The 23,247-nt window shown below is 37.2% G+C and overlaps 1 protein-coding gene across 1 annotated transcript; it reads right to left on the bottom strand.

The window, feature by feature from the left end:
• Window positions 1-1,998: 1,998 nt before the first annotated feature.
• Window positions 1,999-22,410, bottom strand: GCG (glucagon). Its single transcript, XM_063932291.1, has 6 exons — window positions 22,319-22,410; window positions 20,814-20,975; window positions 12,417-12,548; window positions 8,103-8,216; window positions 5,233-5,373; window positions 1,999-2,385 (listed from the first exon to the last, which is right to left on the bottom strand). The coding sequence occupies exons 1-6, from the start codon at window positions 22,408-22,410 to the stop codon at window positions 2,364-2,366; spliced, it is 663 nt and encodes a 220-aa protein (XP_063788361.1). The 3' UTR covers window positions 1,999-2,363.
• Between the last annotated feature and the right edge of the window lie 837 nt (window positions 22,411-23,247).

Here is a 23,247-nt window from a genome sequence, read left to right as displayed (position 1 = left end):
GTAGAGTACAGGTCTCTTGTTTGCTGGCTTATTTCAGTGTGCTAGGGAAAACCTTTTGTGCCCTGCCTAGATTAGCCTCTTCCACACACACCTGCTGTATTATTGGAGTATTTTGGGGGGCCTCCTCCTGTTAGCTTTAAATTTAAAAACACTTGAATGTATGATCCAATGAGGATGCTCATATTGTTTATAGTTAAGAAGACATTAGTAGAGGTGCCGGTGGCTTATCATATATTTGCAAATGTATGTAATTGAGTATTTTGTGTTTTATTATAATTTAGAGTGCAAGTCTCTTTTTGCTGTGGGAAGTCTTTTGTGTCATTTCTTGTCTAGCTTGACCCCCTCGCTCACACGCTCCTGTAGTAAACCAATAAATTGATTGATTAACTTGAATTTTAGATATGACATCTCATGTGTAAGACAACATTATTCTAACCTAAATTGAGATTTTGGGCTGTAACTAGGTGTTTTTAATTAGGCAAAATTCAGTGATGGTGTGCCAACAGAATTGCGGGCTATGCAGAGTTGGACAGTAGTGTAAATATGCATGTAATTTGACCCAAGTAAAGTGTAGACTGTTGCAAGCCTGCACTGATGATGATGACGGATATACAGCCAAGCATACATTAGGCGCAGGTGCTAGCACATCATAAGAGGCATACACCTGTACATAGAGCCAATTATGCACATGTAATTGCGTGCATTCAATGCGGTAGCAATATTGGCCAGCTTATATTTAACTCTGCATTAGGCCCAAAATGTCAAAATTTCAGTTCACTTTGTTCTCTTTTAGTGTTTATGGTTGTCTATTAGTGTTTACAGTGCATTTAACTTCATGTTTGTTTTCTTTTTGTGTTCACAGCTCTTTAAATTGGATTGTATTGGCAATCGTCACTACTATACAGTGAAAAAAGAGGCTCTGGATATTATGATAAACCAATGTGTGCAGGGTGTACAGTATGCACAGACCCATGTGTCGGGGTGGGGTGGGGGTCTTGCTGCTCACCCTGTATCCACCAGTTGCTGCCGCAAGAGTCTGGAGATTAGACTACTCTCTTGACAGTGAATGGCTACTCTACAAGATTTGTGTGTCTCCTAGACATTCTGGAAGAGTAGGAAAGTCTAGATTAAGGCAGTTTTACCCAAACTCAGTCCTCTTGGCTCAGTCACAGTCTAGACATTAGGGATATCCCTGCTTCAGCACAGGTGGGTAAGTCAAGCTGACTGAGGTAATAGTTAAGAAACCTGTGCTTATGCATGGATATCCTTAGTACATTGATTGTGAGTGAACCATGAGGACCGGTTTTGGGAAACACTGGTCTAAGGAGAAACATTTTTGGCATCTACAAATATTTGTGCGGGTTGAGGTATAAAGCAGTGAATTGAGTATAGAAGCAGACCAGTGGAAATGCTGACATACTGTAGCAGCCAATAATCCTTGAGGTAGCATTTATCAAATACATTCTATAATATTATAGCAGATGATTGGTTGCTTTGGACAAGTTCTCCATTGGTCGTCTTCTCTACTCTTTTCACTGATTGATACATCAACCCATTTGATTTGTTTTCTTTGGTGGTTCTTTGGAATATCATTTAAGCTAACAGGGTGGCATTTTTGAGCATATTAAGAACATATCTGATGCTTCAAATCGCTTTAAGTACATGAAAAAATGGGAGGGGAGATAGTAATAAAGTATATTTAGAAAGGGTCAGTTTAAATACTGTCCATGATATGTACATACTGATGTTATAATGTTACACCGCTTAGGTCCAGGTTTCACAGATAAATTACAAATTATGCAACAATAACTATTACGCTTCAAAAATTTTATTTAAGGCTGCTAGTTATCATATTGAAAGCTTAGCACTTTTGAAATAAACATTTCAAACAGGGTAACCCTTTGCATTCTGACATGATTGGAGTAAATTCTATGTACAATTCATTTTCATAGAAAAATAAGTTATATATTTTTTTTATTTAAACAAGTTATATTATTCTTTAGTATAATTTTTTAATTTTTTTTATCTTTTTTTTCCTTTAAATATTTGGGCGAGAAAATGGCACTTCTGGATTTAAGCCCTCCTAGTTCTGGTAGGACTGGCAAAGCATCTTTCTAAGTTCAGTACAAGTCCGACCATTACCGAAAGCATTAAACCTCTAATGGTAGATGTGTGTTTGAGTAGAACTTGCTTTTTGTGTAATTCCCCAACAAGAAAACACTATTGTAAATGTCATTTACTTTGCATGCAAAGCTATACTGTATGGCTTTATGATACACCTGCTTGAATTTACACAACACAAATTCATCATTTTCAAGTGACAGCTGGTTGGTGGTTCCTTGTTGAAGATCTTCTCTATTCTTTTATTGTTCTTCCATTAAATCCCTGAAAGGAACATTTGAATTTTAGAAATCTATAAACATTAGCCAGAACTAAAGAGTCATAATTATTGTTTCTCTAAAATATGAATTCTCCTAAAGCTTTGATGAATCTATTTATGGTCTGTTAAACAATAAACAGACTACTTTTGGAAAGTACATCTTAGTACTCAAGTTATTGCTAAACATGATTCACATACACTGTTATTTATTCTATAAAAAGACTAATTTTATTAGTAGTGCAGAGAGATTTAGATTTGGGTGGGGTGTGTTCAAACCCAACTTTAAAGTGCATTTTTAAAATGAAGATGCCAGTATTTACCATGCACAGAAACTGTATAACCCACCCAAATCTAAATCTCTCCGCGCATGTTGCATCTGCCCCACTTGCAGTGCAGCATAGTTTTGTCCGATTGCTAACTGTTTTTGTTTGCTAACATTCTCTGAATAACCTCCATAATTCATATAGATTGTGGGCAATGGTCCCGCATCTAGTGTAGAGATAGAGACAAAACTGTCTCCATCTCAGAAAAATAAAATTGGTCCTTTAAGTGCAACATGAGATACATTCCCGTCTTAATGTACACATGAGATACATATCAGTTACGGAGTTCAACACTGAACTGAATTCTGCATTCGTTTATATTTGAAAAGCTATTCCAGTTGGAATAATTGTATCATCCTGATAATATATACAGTATATGGAATAATGTAACACATACAGTAATATATATTTGTAGAGCTATAAGACATCGCTTTGCAGTTCTGTTATCATGGAAAGGTTTGAGATCAAAGATTAATTTCTTATATATGGGTCTGACAACTATGAAGTGTACAAATGGCAGATACTGTATGTAATTATATGTATTATACAACTACAGTGTCATGAATACTGATAACACCAGAAAGTGGTGGCATCAATGATCACACTTTATTCATTTGATACCCCTTAGTTCTCATACGTCAGTAGTGACATTTTAATTCTCTGTACCTTGTATGGAGATGTACAGTAGATGTCCTGGTGCAGCAGCCTTATCTCTCTCTCTCTCTCTCTCTCTCTCTTACACACACACACACACACACACACACACACACACACACACTCTCCTATCTAGTCTGTTTCCTCCTTTCTCCATCATCCCCCTCTTTTTCTCCTCCTTTTTCTCCCCCTTGACTCTGTCTCTCTCTCTCTCTTTCCCTTCATTTGTCTATTGCTCTTATCAGCACTTGATTATATAGTACAGATTATCTTCAGCAATACCGTTACTTCTCATCTTTATTATATTATTTTCTGTGACATGCTCTCTTTTTCTCCTCTACAGTTTTTCTTTCTGTATGTGGTCTATGCATCCCTGTGTTCCTTTTCTCCTTTCTTCTATACTGTTATATATATATTTTTGTAGTGGATACATACCTCCCAACATGACCCTCTCCAGGAGGGACAGAATGCTCTACTCCTGGACTTCCTTTTTAATTTATGATTGCGATCACCTGTGGTGAAACACCTTTCTTATCCATTAACCTGTTCAACACAGGTGCCGGCAATCATAAGTTAAGAGAAAAGTCCTGGAGAGGGTCATGTTGGGAGGTATGGTGGATAATGTTATTGTTATTGGTTGATTTTCAGGGATGTCTACATTTTCATTATGGGTGTTGTATATGATAAGTAAGTATGGAAAATATCAAAAGCATTTGGAGACTGTAGATATGTGTAATGTCGGAACTCTCTGAAAGTAACATTACTGACACTGGTGGAAGGGGTCATAGTGCATTCCAACTGTCATTACATGCCAGCATAAAGTCATCATTTTTATCACTCTTCAACTTTGTATATGTATACTATTATTGAAATAAGACTCCCTGGTTTAAAATCAAAACCTTTCTAATGTAGGTAATCTTTCAATTTAAAATAAAAAAGACAATTACTTCAGGGGCCGCATTAAGAATCAGCTGTAACTGATCAGTGCAACCTACCAAACAGCATTGTATTCTCTGTCAAAGTCTAGTTTTAAACAGTAGAATTAATAGAGTGAACAGTTTACAGACAGCAGTGTCTCAAAGAGTATTTTTTAAATAAAACCAGGACGTGCAAATTAAAAATAGTCACTTAAAAATAGATCCACCACTAGGGCTACAAATAGAGAAATTTTTCCAAAGTAAAACTTGTTTTTGCTACCTGATCCTTTTTCTGTAAGGTGATATAAACATATAGGGCTAAGGGCCAAATGTATTTAGCCTTAACAAGAGATAAAGTGGAGAAGGATATAGAGTGATAAATGACCAGCCAACCAGCTCCAAACCATCATTATTAAAACACAGCCTGTGATATTACAGTTAGGAAGCTGATTGGCTGGTCATTTATCATTCCTTATCCATCTCCACTTTATCTCTTATTAAGGCTTAATACATTCGGATCTTAATTTAATAGCTTGCGAGAAGCCACAGGTGCAGGACTTTGTGCAAGAATGTTAGTATTTTTTAAACAGCAATCATTTACAAGGCAAAACCAACCTGGCTTTTCCTTGTAACCGATTGCCACTTTAAAAAAAACAGACATTCTCGCACAAAGTTCTGCACCTCCGGTTTCTCGCAGGCTATTACATTTAGCCTATAGTGTTGAAACATTTACCATTACTTTCTTTCAGGCATGAATGTTTGCATTAGGATTCTGATATTCAAAAAATTATTAGAAAGGTTGAGAATTGGAAATCAAATCTTAACAGTTTTACTTTGGTCAGACAAAACATTTATCAGGTGCAGTAGTTAAAATAGAATAACCTTTTACTTATTGCAAAATAAAAGTATTCTAAAATGCTATGTACGAGCATTCATAATATCTCTATATACTGTATACCTTTCTTTAACCGGGGTGTTCATTATCCACTCTAAGAACTCTTGGGCAGCCTTAATATCTAGCGCTTTATTGAAATCACTGGTAAAGCTGCCTTCTGCATGTCTTCTGTCCATGTCATCCGCAGAGGTAACGTCTGAGAAACTTTATTTTAACATGAAAAAAGTCTTTTTAAAACATTGTCAGATATGTGTTCACTTTTTTTTATAGTACTTAGCACATAACATAATATTTTACATAGAATGTGCGAATGTCATATTAAGGAAAAACTGAAATGAAAATACTATACAAGTGACTTTTAAATGTATTAAGTTATATGGGTAAAAGTTTCAGAAACTTGTTCGAAGTACTAAGGTTCTTAGCCACATTTCAGAAGAGGCATCCAATCTTTACTTTTGATAGCAGAGCAATGGTCTTGAAGGGGTGGGAATGGCAGTGCGTGGGGTACCTCAGAAGGTAGACCCAGCATTGTCAGTTCCTCTTCATCTCAGGGTCCTTGCAGCAATCAAATAACTACACAACTGTAACTACACATTTGATTTCATTGTAAGTTTGCTGGAAAATTATAGGTCAGACAGATGCTTGCACTCAAAGAGCTAACATAAATACATGTACAGTATGTATCTTAGGTTTTGTCATTAAGGGGCCAATGTTATTTATGTATGCAGGTGCATCTACTTGTTAAGCAAATGGTGTTCCTTGTTAAGTTCTGATTAGGCACACAAACATGTTGTGTGCCTAATCAGAACTTAGCAAGGAACACCCTAGGTCTGCCCAACTTTTCCAGCCCGTACCTAGGATACCATCGTGCCACATAAATCCATGTGCTTACCTGTAAAACTAGACACACTTATGCAAAGTGAGTTGCAGTTTTACAATTTAACGCTTGTAGATCACACTGGTGTGGAAACTCTTACATATATTTTATGCATTCATGGCATTTTTGTATATTGGATCAACTTGTATTTTAGTTGGGTTTTTTTAAGCTTTTGTTGAATGTCAGTATACAAATAAACAGAATTTATGTATAGCTTTATGTATGTCTTTACTACTTATATATTATATATAAAAAATAGTCTATATGATATGAGATATTGATAAAACTCAATTATACGAAAAACAGTTCCAAACTGTAAAAATGTCATCGACAATTAAAATAATCTGGACAGATGGCACTTTCATGATGTCTAGGATATGCAACATAAAACATGTGTGTCTATGCAATCTTTAATGACAATGCCCTACATTATTATATGGATGCTCCAAATCAATAATATAGCAAGTAACACTACTTTTAGTTTGTAAAGAAGAATATCAGTAAGTACAGCACAGGATATCAATTAGGCACACAGATGTGTAGTCTTACATCATTGCTACAGCCACAGCAAGCCTTCCCTTTTCTTATACTGGAAAAATACTACCCTTACTTGCTGATATTCTTTGTAGTCTACAGCGCTATGAGTGAATCACTTAAGTAGCCTCCCTATATACTAGGGAACATTTCACTACCTGGAAGACAATGAATGAAACCATTTGACAAATGACCCATGTACCAGAGGAGGTTTTGATATCTGAAATGCAATGAATAAATCTCTTTGCTGGCATGAAGCTAAAACAAAAAAATTGCCAAAAAGCGCCTTAGATGACAATGCCCAAAAATATGGGTATTATAAATAAGATTGCTCTGCCACGTGCGCTGCCACAGAACACTGTGTGCGTGTTCAATTAGAGATGAATAAATTAAGAAAGAAAGATGACTGCGCAATGTGTTAGAGCAAATTAATGCTAATTAGGAGCTGACGTGTAGAAATTTAAAATGTTTTATTGTATTGATAACATTAAATTTAACACATAAAAACAATAAAGGTAATGTAATAAAACCAAGATTAGAAGCAAGACACCTTGAGCTTATAAATATATATACTGGAAATAGTACCCTCCGATTTTAGTGAGGAAACAGATCCAATTAAATATCCATATGGAAATCCACAATCAGGTGAGCAGCTGATCCACAAGTGTCTATTATTGGTTGCCGTAGTGAGGATCTAAATGCGGCAATACAAGAAACTGCTGTATGAATGGATATGTACCTCTCCGTGGGCTGGTCCCGACCGAGCATCCTCAGTCGTATGTTCCTGCAGTGCCCAGTGCTTGATAATGCGGCAGAGGAGAGGACGTGCTTATCCCTGAGTTGGTGGATGCAGTTTATCAGCGGCGTGCTGGCAAGGGTCACCGGCGGCAGTTGGAAAAGCCGGGACGGGAGCCGAGGTATCTCTGTGGCTCAACCTGATGGCAAAGGTCACCGGCGGCAGGTGGAATAGCCGGGACGGGAGTCAAGGTGTGACAGGCTCAGCGTACAGATGGAGATTACCGGCGGTGGAAGGAAAAGCCGGGGCGGGAGCCAAAATGTCACGGGCTCGGACAGCAGCTTGCTACCTGTGAGGTGGATGAAGTCAAGGTGTCCAAGTAGGCGGGGTCCTAATGCGTTTCGTCACAGACCATGTGACTTTATCAAAGGTGTAGCTATTTCCAGTATATATATTTATAAGCTCAAGGTGTATTGCTTCTAATCTTGGTTTTATTACATTACCTTTATTGTTTTTATGTGTTAAATTTAATGTTATCAATACAATAAAATATTTTAAATTTCTACACGTCAGCTCTTTGCTGGCATGCCTACACACAGGGGAAGGTTTTGTTGCTTGGGTGCAATGAGTGAGTCCCTTTGGAGACCTGCATACTACATATACAAGGGAATGTTTTGCTTTCTGCAGGGCTATTAAACTTTGCCTAGTTCCATCTTTAGTTTTAGAGTGTTTATTTTTTATTGTTGAACACAATGGAAACATAAATGTCAATTTAAAAACTCTTACTTTCTTTTTGGTCTTCCTTTAATTAACCAATCAACAAATTCTTTGGCTGCCTTTTCTTCCAAAAAGCTGGTCATGTCACTAGTGAATGTTCCTTCTGCGTGTCGTGAGAATCTCCTGGATAATAAAAAAAGCCCTTTAAATTTGGAAAATTTCCACCTAATCAATATCACAGTCATTCAATATTTATTTTTTCTTTATAGCACACAATGCTGTGCAGTAGAGGTTATCATTAAATTTCTGTCATATTATTTAAAAATCCCATTATACATCTTGATCCAATATGAAAGACATCTTAGAGGATTTACAAATATACAGTATGTGTAAAAATCTCCATCTTCTCACAGAACTTACTGTACAACCGTTAAAATAGTATGTGTGTTCTTTGTTTGCAACCTGTTGTGTGTGATTATTGCATGCAAGTAGTCATTAACGTTAGCCATCATTAGGCTCTGCATTGCCTTTATGTAGGTTTAGAATCTGGACATTGGGTGTGTGAAGAAAAATTGCGGCCCCACGTGGTCACAGACATCTATAAAATAGCTTTAGGACTTAATACTTATGTTGTTAACACACTTTTACACAAAGACAACTTGCATTTTAAATTTAGAATGACTTAATATGAATCCTACAAGAATCCATTTAGTAATTCTCTTTGTATGCGTGTTATATGTTAATATGCAAAGTTGTATCATCGTATCTGCTGTTGTTAAGTGCCGTCAAGTTACTGCCGACTTATAGCGACCCTATGGATAGCTGTCTTGAACAAATTTCGATCTTCTGTTAAGCGGCTCAATGTTGATAGTGTGGTATCTATAGTTGTTGTGATTGTATCAAGTCATCTCGCTGCTGGTCTTCCCATTTTTCATTTGCCTTCAACTTTTCCAAACATAATGTCTTTCTCTAGGGATCCTTTTCTTCGCAGGACATGTCCAAAGTAGGAAAGGCTCAGTATTGTCATTTGTGCTTCTAGGGAGAGCTTAGGTTTTATCTAATCTAATACTGATTGATTTGTTCTTCGGGCATTCCATGGTATACGTAATATTCATCTCCAGCACCATAATTCAAAAGCATCAACAATCTTCCTATCTTGCTTGTTGACTGTCCAGCTGTCACACCCATACAATGTTACTGGAAAAACCATAGCTTGAACGAGTCGTATCTTTGTATGCAAAGACACCTTTTTGCACTTGAATATCTTCTCAAGATCCCTCATGGTTGTTTTACCAAGTGCTATTTGTCTTCGGATTTCTGGACTGTTTGATGCTTTAGTGTTGATTAGTGATCCCAGTAGGTTAAAACTACTATTTCAATTTCTTCAACATTTAGCTAAAAATAATTAAGGTTGCCAGTTGTTAAAATCTTTGTATTCTTCACATTAAGATGCAATCCCATTTTCAGACTACATTCTTGGATCTTAATTAGTAGCTGTTTCAGCTCTTCTTCATTTTCCGCTAGCATTGTGGTATCATCAGCATAACTGAGGTTTATGATTACTTTTCCACCAATTTTTACACCTGCTTTTCTTTATATAGCCCTGAATCTCTGATGATTTGTTCTGCCTACAGGTTGAATAGATATGGTGAAAGGATTTAGCCTTGTTGTACACCTTTGCTGATTTTAAACCAATCTGTTTCTCCTTGATCTATTCGGACTAAAGCTTCTTGATCTATGTAGAGATTTTGTATTAGGATAATCAGATGTTCTGGTATGCCCATATTTCTTAATGTTTTCCAGAGCATTTCATGATTGACACAATCAAAGGCCTTACTATAGTCAATGTAGATGTCTTTTTGATATTCCTTTGTCTTTTCGAGCATCCACCTTACATCCTCTACATTCAGCAGACATCCATTTTGGTCTTTTCCGCTTTTCTACTTTTTGCAAGGAATTTTCACACTCATCTAGTACAACTTTCTTGATGTCTTCCCATAACTCATCTGGTGCATTATTGTTTGTATCATGATGGCAAAACGATTGTGCAAGTGATCTTTGAATTCTGGTGGTATGTTTTCAAAATAATATTTTGTTCTTTTTATGATTGCCTTGCACTTTTTAAGCTTTAGTTTGATTTTGCATACCAACAGTTGATGATCAGTACTACAGTCGGCTCCAGGTTTTGTCTTTGCTGAGATTATTGAGCCGTTGGCATCCACAAATGTAATCAATTTGGTTTTTGTATAGTCCGCCAGGTGAAGTCCATGAGTACAAACACTGTTTCTGTTGCTGGAAGAAGGAGTTTGAGATACACAGGCTGTTGGTCTTGCAGAATTCTATCAGACCCTTTCCAGCTTTATTTCTGGTGCCAAGCCCATAGTTACCACCCACCTTGTCTTGAGCTTTATTTCCTACTTATGCATTCCAATCACCCATGACTATGAGTAGATCTTGTTTACAGGTTCTATCAATTTCAGCTTGTACTTGTTCATAGAACTGAATAATTATATCTTCCTCTGTTGTTGGTGTGTAAACTTGGATAATAGTTATATTGATGGGTATACCTTTTAGGCAAATTTATAATAACCATTTACTGACTGGATTGTACTTCATTACAGTTCTTGCTAGGGGTTTCTTGATTATAAATGCAATGCCACATCTTCTGTGATTTTCATTTCGAGCATAATATATCATGTGCTCAACTGATTCAAGTGTCCAAATCCAGTCCACTTCAGTTCACTCACACCCAACACATCAGGTTTTTCTCATCCCATTTAATTCTTTACCACCTCCAGCTTTCTTGGCTCATGCTTCAAACATTCCATGCCCCGATATATAAACTTTCTTCTAACTCTCATTTCATGCATGGTGGCTTCAGCAGTTATACGTCCTGTAGACTTTGTTACAACCACATCATAAATACCTGCTTTACTATGAGAAGTCTTCAGCTCTTCCCCAGTAGCTTGTTGAGTTCCTCTGACCTGAGTGGCTCGTCTTTCAGCACTATATTGAAATTCATTTTTGGACAACACTCCATAATGTTTCCAAGGCTAGATACGGAATTAGATTCCCAGGCATTTTGTTACGTGGTTTGTCTTTGTCTGGCACCTAAACTGAAACCTGTCCACCATGGGATGCCCTGCCAGTAGTAAACTACTGATGGCATAGATCTCAGGCTCACTGATGCACGCAAGCACTCACGGCACAACAAGCTGACAAACCAAGTGAGGGAAAAATTATCTAGTGGTAGTTATACATGTGTGAAATATATTAAAGTTGTAAACGTTTAATACTTGTAATGCACAAGTTGTGCTCTTGAGAAAGATCTATGCAGGGATTGTTAAGTGCACACTTATAGTATATTGCTTTTCCGGTACAGAAATTATCTAAAGGGTAATGGTGATTGAGATCTATGTAGTTTGATATGCCTTTTTTTATTTCATATAATGTAAGCGTAATTTGTTAAGAATAACCTAATTGTTTTTTATGAAAACAGTGTTACACTAATGTATTTGTTTTTTGTTTTTTATTTTGTATGCTTGGGTATTTGAACATTAATTAAGGATTCGTGGAATCAACGGTATTTAAGTGAAATGCTTGAGATTCAAGAAATAATAAAGTAAGAGTATTTAATATAGATGTGCGCAGACTCCCGTGTTTTAATTCTAAACTTCTAATTCATCGTGTTTTGGCAAAACCTCCCACAAGTGTTTTGGTTCAGATTTCAGATCTGTTTAAAATCAATAAACAATTGATAATCATTGATAAAAAATGTATATAAAAACAGCTAAAATCATTTAATTTTTGCAATCCAAAACCCAAAATTCTGAATTCTGAACTGCGGAAATATTTGAACCAGGAGTCTTTTTCAATTAGATCTCCTCTGGGCATCATGACCAGGTTTTGGTTAGGTTCAGATCCACATAATTCGGGTGGATTCGGATTTCTGGGTAACTGAACTGCACATCTCTAGCATTTAACTACCCTTCTGAAGATTCAGCTTCTGAGAAACAGGAGAACATTTTCAAATCACTTTCTCTACTGGAAATACCAGTGGTGGAATTCGTATAATAATTGTACATGTCACACTATTGTATTTTTTATATTGTTTTGTATGTATAATTGGGACACTGCACTGAGTAAGACCCACCATATACTGTATATTTATGTCTTCATATTCAGGTTTGTAAGTGTCACCAGGTTTTATTAGTGTTTTGCACTGTTTTTCTTTTTCACACATTGTTTAACATTGCACAAGGAAGCAGTATAATAATGTATGAATACAGGGTGCTGTCCAACACAAAATATGAAAAGTGTCGTAAAAACAGAAAGTATTAGGGACAGAAACAGTCAATGAAAATAGCTGGATCTCTTCCTTACTGTGAGTTTGGTTTTCCTATCAACCAGGCAATGAATTCTTTGGCTGCTTTTTCTTCTAAGAACTGGGCCACATCATTAGTGTGTGTGCCATCTGCATGCCTCTCAAATTGAGCGTTGCGTCTCGACATTCCTCTGTGAAAACAAACGTAATCATTCAAGATGTATTCATTTTTAATCTGTAAGGTAAATACAAAATACTATTTCGCACATCATGGTATAATCTACATTGTTCTAGTTCCAGAAATACTGTAAATACAGCATATAACAGGAGTGATGTCTCCGAGGGGTATCTACAGTAATGTGTAAAACTTAGTCCTCATTTCCAAAAATATTTAAGTAGAATTAAAACAGGTTTGAAGGATAAGTATTTACAGTTTAATGTCACCTGGTTCCAGTTCATATCACAAAATCACCTCTTGTAAATGCAGAAAGCAAATGCATACAGAATCTGTCTGGTCTATGTAAAAAAGGTGTATGCATAGAAATCTGTCGGGTAGATCTATTATTCTTCGTTATAGGGTTAAAGTGGTATCAGCGCACGTTATGTGCACTGATACCGCTTCTCCTCCATGTATGACACAGGTGATGCGGGCTCAGTGATAGGGGCACTATGCACCCCTGTCCGTATTGGCGCTGCTATCTGAAAAACAGCACACTGATATCTGGGGCAATGTATGAATGGTCAGTAGCACTGATCTTTCCGACAGCTGCAGCTATCGATATTGATTTCTGCAGGTGGCATTGCCTTATCTTCACAGCAGGGACAATGCTGTCCCTGGCTGTGAAGGCATCCAGACTCTGGGTTGCCCGCGCAGGAGATCTCATCTGATTTGTGAGATCTCGCACATGCGCAGTGGAGCCGGCTGGGCTGGGAAACACAGAGCATCAGCACTGAGCTGATGCACTGTGTACTCTGCCGGGATCGCCAGAGGGGGGAGTTTACTACTTAGACCTGGCAATGCGGAGAAACAGGAAGTGTTATAGCGGCATGATATATTCCCCCCTAAGGGGTATATCTACTAAGCCTTGGAGATTGATAAAGTGGAGAGAGATAAACTACCAACCAATCAGCTCCTGTTTATTTTCAAACACAGCCTTTAACATGGCAGTTAGGAGATGCTTGGCTAATACTTTATCTCTCTCCATTTTATCACTCTCCAAGGTTTAGTACATCTGCCCTAATTTATTTAATGTATGTTCCAAATCTGAGTACAATCCATTAAATTTATTGGAGCAGTTACAACAGACATCTCTGCGAAGCAAAGACATCTTGATACTTAATGAGCAAATTAATACTTAAGATGTAACCTATAAAAATGCTACATATATTCGTTGGATAGGTGTTTAAACAGACAGTAGTGTGTTAATCATGAAATGGATTTCACTCATTAAAAAATTAAAGGAACACTATATCACAACAACCTTCAATGAATACTGAACTGACATGGGTAATCTTCTGGGTCAACAAAACCATATCCTTGTTTAAAACAATTTAGAAGGGTTGCAACTTACACCCATAAGCTACAGTAAGCTGTTAGTTGTCGGTGACCACCAAATTGCCAGATTCCAGCTACCCTATTACATTGAATAAAGATAAAGTGATGTGCAGGTTAAGCACATCACTGTTTGCCAGTTAGATTAATCTTATATAGAATAGTAATTATGGTTGAGCCCTGTTGCAATCCATTGAGAAATAAGTGAGCCATACAATGTACTGTACATTAAATTCTGCTCCATCTACACGCACCAAGAGATAGGAGGGATGCTCCAAATGAGCTAATGCTATTTAGACAGTTAGTAATTAGGGGGAGATGCACAGGACTAAACTTTGAAAAGTGATACATTTCAAGATGATAAAGTAGCAGCCAATCAGCTCCTAATTGCCATGTAATAAGCTGGGTTTGAAAAATGACAGTTAGGAGCTCATTGGTTGGTACTTTATCATCGTGAATGGAACCACTTTTCAAGGATTAGGGCCTAATTAAGACCTGATCGTAGCAGCAAATTTGTTAGCAGATGGGAAAAACCACGTGCACTGCAAGGGGTGCAGATATAACATGTGCAGAGAGAGTTAGATTTGGGTGGGGTGTGTTCAAACTGAAATATAAATTGTAGTGTAAAAATAAAGCAGCCAGTATTTACCCTGCACAGAAACAAAATAACCCACCCAAATCTAACTCTCTCTCACATGTTCTGCCCCCCTGCAGTGCACATGGGGGGTCATTCCAAGTTGATCGCTCGCTGAGTAGTTTTAGCAGCCATGCAAATGCTATGCCGCCGCCCACTGGAGAGTGCATTTTAGCTTAGTAGAAGTGTGAACGCATGTGCAGCCGAGCTCTGCAAAAACAGTTTGTGCAGTTTCTGAGTAGCTCTGAACCTACTCAGCGCTTGCGATCACTTCAGCCTATTCGTGTCCGGATTTGACGTCATACACCCGCCCAGCGAACGCCCAGCCTCACCTGCGTTTTTTCAGACACACCTGCGTTTTTGCAAACACTCTCAGAAAACGGTCAGTTGACACCCAGAAACGCCCCCTTCCCGTCAATCTTCTTGCGGCCTTCAGTGCGACTGAAAACTTTGCTACAACCTGTGCACAACCACAACAGGCTTTGTACCCGTATGACTCGCGTGCGCATTGCGGCCCACACGCATGCGCAGAAATGCAGTAATACATGTTACATTACTCCGTGGCTCCCTACATCTCCAACATAATCTCACTACATACTGCCTTGGTCTGCCAATGACTGTCGCCTGTCCTCTACTGTGGTCACTGTATCCCATGCACGAAACCAATATTTTGTCAGTGCTGCCACCTTCACTGAAATGACACTCCCTGACCTTGCAAAGCTTCAACCGGCCACTGAAAACCCACCTCTTCTTCAAAGCGTCCCCATTTCGCTGCATAACCTAGTTTTGTGGCCGCTCTCCCAGTCTCCTGTCTCATGCCATCTCTGCCTCACTTACTTCCTTCCATCAGGACACCTTCCGCTTTCTCACTCCTCATGTCACCTGTGTCTCTCCCCTCCCCCTAAATTGTAAGCTCTTTGGAGTAGGGCCTCTTCCCTCCTGTTGTCACAGCAATCTTCTCTTGCACTTCAATTACAGCTCTTTACTACACAGCGACCATCTATATCCGCATCTCCTCTTGCTTTTAACCATTCACCTCTTCCAACGGCTGCCGGACCCTATTAGTATGCCGATTAATCCTTTGCTTCCTTAGATCTCAGCTGTAATGTGTACTGAGAATTGTGGTGCTAATTGTTAACTGTGCTCTGTTTTAGTTTTTCAGTTCCTGTAATGTAAAGTTCTGTGTTCCCTGTATTGTTCTAATGTGTGCCGTATGTCGTATGTACGGTGCTGTAAAACACTTGCCGCGCCTTGTAAATAAAATGTAATAATAATAATAATAATTTTGTGCGAGGCTATGAAAAACACAATTTTATAAATCTACTAGCTGCTCTAACCGTTCTTCACATGGGAGTTTCTGGTTTTCACGGTTGTAAAAATTTATTACAGTAAATCTGAGATTTAAATTGAGATGTCTTAATGTAAGTAAATATTAATCCATGGTTCTTGGCGTTACCTGAGGAGCACTTGTAGCAGATACGGTAAAAAGTGACAAGACTATTTTTCGTAGTTTAATAAATTCTACACACTGGAGGTGCAATACAAATTTTGATCCGATTGTCTGTTTAGGTGTTATCGTTCACGCAACGCAAGCTAGCCATGCATCGTTAATGATATCATTATGTTAACCCCCTTTTCATCCCCTTAGGGGAGGTTTATTAAAGTCTGATTATGTAGTTTTTCTATTTCCCACCTAAAGAATACCTATGTTAAATTTCAGCTTCCTAACATATCGGGAAGCAAGAGAATTAGTGATGAGTCAGTGAGTGAATGAGTGAGTGAGTGAGTGAGTGAGTGAGTGAGTGAGTGAGTGCTTTCGCATTCATATATATAGATTTAACAAACCTTTTACTGTATTCTTCCACAAAATACTACAGTGTGTGCATTGTTTAACCCTCCAATTGTAAATCACAATGGAATATGCTGTACTATATAAGAAACTGTTGTTATTATTATTATTATTATTATTATTAATAATAATAATAATAATAATAATAATAATAATACAAGTTGAGTATCCCTTATCCAAAATGCTTGGGACCAGAAGTATTTTGGATATTGGATTTTTCCGTATTTTGGAACAATTGCATACCATAATAACATATCTTGGCGATGGGACCCAAGTCTAAAGGGCCCCATACACTACAATGATATGTCTAAGGCTGAAGTCGGATGTAAATTCCCTTGAACTCCCCCGGGACCTTCCTGGGAGTGATTCCATACAATTTTGTACTTTTCTGCTATTTTTGCATAAGATATATCGCATGTGATTGATGAAACCGCTATACATCGCATGCAATATATCGTACGGCATACAATTGTACCATAAGATATATCTGATGGGCTAGATAGAGGGCTACGGGGGCTGGGAGTGTCCTGAGAATGCCAGTCAAACTTCCCTGTGATACATCGCATGCGATATATCACGTGCACAAAAAACACACTGTTTTCATCCGATTCCATCCAATTCCGATATATCATTAGTGCAGCACCAACGACCTAGGGGATCCTCTCCGACAGCCACGGGGATGCGCATCAGATTGGATATGATCTAAAACACATACGATTGTACACAATTTCATACAATATATCAGACGGATATATCGGAATTGTATGAAATCGTGTAAAATCGTACTAGTGTATGGGGCCCTCTAGAACAGAATATATTTATGTTACATATACACCTTATACACACAGCCTGAAGGTAATTTTAGCCAGTATTTTGAATAACTTTGTGCATTAAACAAAGTGTGTGTACATTCACACAATTCATTTATGTTTCATATACACCTTATACACACAACCTGAAGGGCATTTTATAGAATATTTTTAATAACTTTGTGTATTAAACAAAGTTTGTGTACATTGAGCCATCAGAAAACAAAGGTTTCACTATTTCACTCTCACTCAAAAAATTCTGTATTTCGGAATATTCTGTATTTTGGAATATTTGGATATGGGATACTCAACCTGTTATAACAATAATGTTCATGTTCAGAACACCAGACAGTGGTAAGAGAATGACAAGGGTAAATGTGATTTCATAGGTACATGGCACAACCAATACACAATATATAATAGCAAGAGTGATTACGAGATTGGCAGTTTTTTGACTGGAGAGGAAATTATTACGAGTCTATACCACACTATGCGGCTGATTCAGAGATGGACGTATAGCACAGCCACTGCATCTATGTAGGCAGCTGCTGTGCAAAATTATGCTAAAACCGCAGGAGGTGTGTTAAGTAATAAAGTGGCCACTGCAGGCTTTTGTGATTTACTGCTACATCCAAGGATATGTGAGTTGCCCTCAGGTTGCTCAGGATGTCTGGCCACATCACGCTGTTTGGCCTGTCAAGCTGCAACCATGGAATGGGCCGATACTCCCATGTACTCTAAACGCTTCCTGGTCACCTCCCCCCAGCAGCATGTCAATCATATTGTGGCATTTTGGGCACTGAGTGTGACAGAGCACCCCAAGATATGCGCAGTGTGCAGATCCAAAAACATTGGCCAACTGCAAAGTACTCCAAAATTTTCAGGGGCAAAACTACCTAAGTACATCAGAACATTATATATATCACATGTACTCAGAGGTGTAGCATGGAGACATGACACCTGGAGCAGGGTCATGTCACAGCACCCTCACCCACCACCACACATACATACAGTATGTACATAGATTCACACCATTTAGGCAAAGACATAAATAAACACACACATATACACAGATATATACCCATATACACACAGATATACACAGGTATACATAAACACACATATACACAGATATATACACACTCATATATACACACACAAACACACAAATATACACACAGATATACATAAACACACACATATACACAGATATATACCCAGATACACACAAATACACTATACACACAGATATACACAGGTATACATAAACACACAGATATATACACACTCATATATACACACACAAACACCCAAATATACACACAGATATACATAGACATACATAAACACACACAGATATACACAGACATACACATATACATATTCACACAGACATACATAAACACACACATATACACAGACATACACACAGACATACATAAACACACACATATACTCACACATAATGTATACAAAGATATATACACATAAACACACACATACAAGTATACACATAAACACACATATGCACACAGACATATACACACATTTACACACAAATACAGACATATACACATAAACACGCATATACACACAGTATACAAACATTATTTCTCACCAAGTGGGCAGCAGCAGAGCAGCTCCTCGTTCTAGCCTGGAGGGGTGGAGCCTCTATGTGATTGACAGTCTGGGCCTCCGTGGGGAGAAGGAAAGGACTGAGGAAAGGGAAGGGGTGGCCACCACACTGCCTGCATGCAGAGGTGTACCTAGGTGCCATGGTGCCCGGAGCAAGGGTATGTTTTGGCGCCCCATCCCCTGCACTGAATTGGGGGCATGTTACATTTGAAAATAAAAATGTTTTTCAAATCCTAAATTGGTGACAGGTCTGCTTCTAGGCCTTGTGGAGCTCAGGGCGAAAGTTTCCTTTGGGTGCCCACATGCATAAAATAGGGAAAGTGCGAACACAGTAGTGTCCATTATTCACATTACACCACATGGCAGTACCCCTTATACACTTTATGACACATAGTAGAGCCACATATATACATTACACCACAGTAGAGACGCTTATACATGTTATGCCACAGTAGAGACACTTATACACGTTATGTCACAGTAGAGCCACTTATACACGTTGCACCACAGTAGAGCCGGCACTTATACGTGTTACTCTGCAGATTCTAAAGCAGAGAGAGGTGATGCAGCAGCAGCTGGGGCAGAGAGAGGTGCTGCAGAATCAATGTAGAGAGAGGTGCTGCAGCATCAATGTAGAAAGAGGTGCTACAGCATCAATGTAGAGAGAAGTGCTGTAGCAGCCGGGGCAGAGAGAGGTGCTGCAGCAGCCAAGGCAGAAAGAGGTACTGTAGTAGCCACCGCTTCCCTCTCTTCCAGTCCTCCTACCCCGAGTCCCAGCTTACAGAGAGCCGGCACCTTCTGTCCCCAGCGGCGCTTGGAGCTCGAGCTCCACTCGCTCCACCCTACCTATGCCCCTGCATGTATTGGAGAATAATTTTTGAAAGGAAAGTTACGTAGCCAGAGAGCTGTCTTGAAGAAAATAATTGTCTTACTCAACTTCCCAAACTTACAATTCTAGTCATGTCATTACTTTAGAAATTATAAAAAATTTAATAAACAGTGTTGCAAGAATTAACTCTAAGACATTATTGGTGGTGGGGGGGGGGGGGGGGCAGTTAATACTAATGATGGATACTATTACATTATATACTGTTCAAACTATTCTACTAATGTGACATTCATTGAAATTAAAACAATAGCCAGGAATAGAATTTTGGAAGTTTATGGACAGTATGTACTATCATTTAGCTAATATAATTTATTCTGCAATGGAATGGTGAAATCATCATAAGTTAAGTTATTTTGCATTGGCAGAAAAAAATATTATATTTTACACTTCTTGACTTTGAAAAGATGTAGGAGGAATGCTGTTCCATTAAAGAGGTTTCATTATATTATATGGTAAATATAGAGCTATGTTACTATATAAAATACTGAAAATGGTTTTCAAATCAATGTTGCCTTTTGAGATGAAATTCTGAATGATGAGATGTATGATGTTAGTGGAGTTCCTGTTTTTTTTTAAATCGTGGCTTTGTATGTGGATTCGCTACATCAGTAGCATGATACATTATAGATTCATTATGGTTCGGCTGGCAATGGTCATATGTAGAACATTTTTAAGTAGGAGGAACTGTTGTATCAACCGAGGACGATGTGCATTCGAAATTAAAAAATACACTGTAAGTTAGCCTCACTCCACACACAAGTATGATCAATTCTTAAGCTCTACAATAAAAAAAATTTAAATTTCTATTAAGTCAAAAACTTGCCAATCTATATTTACTGTATATACCTTCATTGTATCACTCCATATGCCTTAAACACAACAAGTTATATTTTAAACAGAACAAATAGTTATTGCAAACAACAAAGACACAGGTTGGATTGCTGGACACTAGAAGGTTGAGAGGACAAAACACTGTTAACGTAGGGTGATAAGGACAAACAAGGTTGACTCAAGGGTACGGAATTGGAGGGATCTACATTTTATTATCTGAAACAAAATGTAAACTCTGTTGACTCCATATTTCTTACCCGCTTCTTTTTGAGTTCATTAACCACTGGACAAAGTCTTGAGCCCGCCTGGAGTCTAGGTACTTGCTGTAATCACTAGTAAATGTGCCTTGTGAGTGACGTTTAACTTCATTGTGGTGATCTGAATCATCTAGAGCTTCAGTCCTTGCAGCTTTGACTGATCTGCGTATACAATTTTTTAATTTGCGATATAAGTATCTATCAAAAAGCTTTGGGGATAGTGCCCTTAATTTTGCACTTCCATAGTTATATGTAATATCCAAACACCACCAAAGTCTTATCACTTATACAATTCACTTTAATTATATAGTGGGGAGGGGTCATTTAATTCAGTGTTACACAGGCTAACCTTGTTCCTGATGCACCCTTTTGAAAACATAATGCCACTACTAGATAATGATGGTGGAAATAGTGTCTATAAAGAAACCAGGATCAACTATCAGTTAATTACTAATTAAAATATTTTAAACTTGGGCTTTGTCAAAAGTATTATGAGGACCAGTAGCGTTAACTGAAATTTACTAAAACTTTAAGACTTTATGCTAACAATAATATACACTAATACAACATTTTATGCAACTATTCATCTATACGTAATTTTTTTGTGTATTTAGCAAATTATTATAATTCTTATTATTATTTGTGTTATTTTAGTATTACTGTACTTTTGGTGTATTGCAAATTAGAAATTTAGATTTTTCAATACCTAAAAGTAATGTTTTGTCCTGCAAGTATATACTATTTAATCATACTGTAAATAATTCCTGTGAGTTGCTGTTTGACTTATCTCAAAGCAACAATAAGACATAGTAATACGAATGTTAACATATAGTATTCCCATTTTCAAACAAGCAAATCAATGTAATTTTCTGAAATATATGTTCCTAACCCCTTTTCTGTAGGAGCTAAGAACATGTGGTTTATAGAACCTGCTCTGTTCATGGCATATAAACAGGCTAATATATCACTTGTTTTAATTATTGGCAGATGTATCAAACCTTCTAAAGAGGACAAATGGAGAAGTCACCAAAAACAACCAATCAGATTCTAGATATCATTTATCAAGTAAATTCAAATAAATGATATCTAGACACAGATTGGTTGATATGGCAACTTCACCATTTGTCCTTTTCAAAAGGTTTCATACATTTCCCCCTCTGCCCTTAAATTGATTTTCTGAATTCTAACCCTAAGTAAAAAGAATATTGTGCTCTGGAACAATAATTTAGTTACAATAAAATATGTTTTATATGGTAGGGTATATTGTAAAATTATTATACAGTGGGGGACGCAAATGCAGTTTGTACTCTTCACCTCCTGAGAAAACTCTCAACCAAAGAGTGAAAAATGTTATAGTTGATACTGTGAATTAAATCTATTAAATATCCCTATGTTTTGCTATTGATTATGATTATACACAATTTATGCATAAAAACACATACAAATATTATATAATAAATATAGTTAGGAACATATATTGCAGCTATGTATGTTTAAAGACATACTTGGATTTGCCTTCTGTTTCCTGGATGGGATTTTGGAAACTTCCTTGCAGTAGCATAAAAAGAAGCCCCATCATATAGTAAATGCTTTTCATGATTTTCCTGAAAGAGATGCAAAAGTTAATGTTACATTTGGCAATTATTGTTATATTGACAATAAAAAACCACAGTCAGTTAAGTGTAAGTAAATAATTGTATCACATTTTAAACAAAAATATTTATATCTTATAAAGGTACCCTGAGTTCAGCATATAGAATGGGCACAATGCTTAGCTTAAAACTATAAAGCGTAGAGCTATAATTCAAAGTTCTTGAAATTGGACATTATTAGAGACATTTATTAAGCTGAATTTGGATATTATTGAAAACTTTGATCCTCTAATGGCACAACTTAGCGTTCACAAAATATTTTCAATATTTGGTCCTAAGCTACCAACTTTTCCACCAAACTGGAAACAACTTAAATAAAAATTATTTTTTATTTTTTAAGAAATTTTTTTTTTTTTTCAAATCTACTGCCAAAAAAAAAGCAAAGGCAAAAAATACCACAGAACAATATTTTCTTTAAGAGTTACTGATTGTAAATAATGTATATCAGTAGTGCAGCAATATTGTTATACATGCTGTAAGTATGCAACAAGAAGCAGTCCTCTTTAATTTTGGGTATGACTTACTGTAATACAGTATCACATATTGACTGTTCCAATCTAAAATAGCTCTTAATTTGTATATGTAATATCACAATTATGCTACTAACACAGCTAAAGTATAGATTGTAAGCACTAATACACACTATAAAAAACACTTCATGTTGTCTAGAAATCAAGTAGATTATTCTTTTAATAAGCACAAAACTGCTGCCTTAAAACATCCCCCCACCACACAAAGAAATATAAATTAATCGTAAGTAAATAAGAAAAAATAAGGCTAAT

The sequence above is a fragment of the Pseudophryne corroboree genome, chromosome 7 (assembly GCF_028390025.1).
Source record: "Pseudophryne corroboree isolate aPseCor3 chromosome 7, aPseCor3.hap2, whole genome shotgun sequence".
Lineage (NCBI taxonomy): Eukaryota > Metazoa > Chordata > Amphibia > Anura > Myobatrachidae > Pseudophryne > Pseudophryne corroboree.
This window is presented reverse-complemented; position numbering and strand designations above follow the sequence as displayed.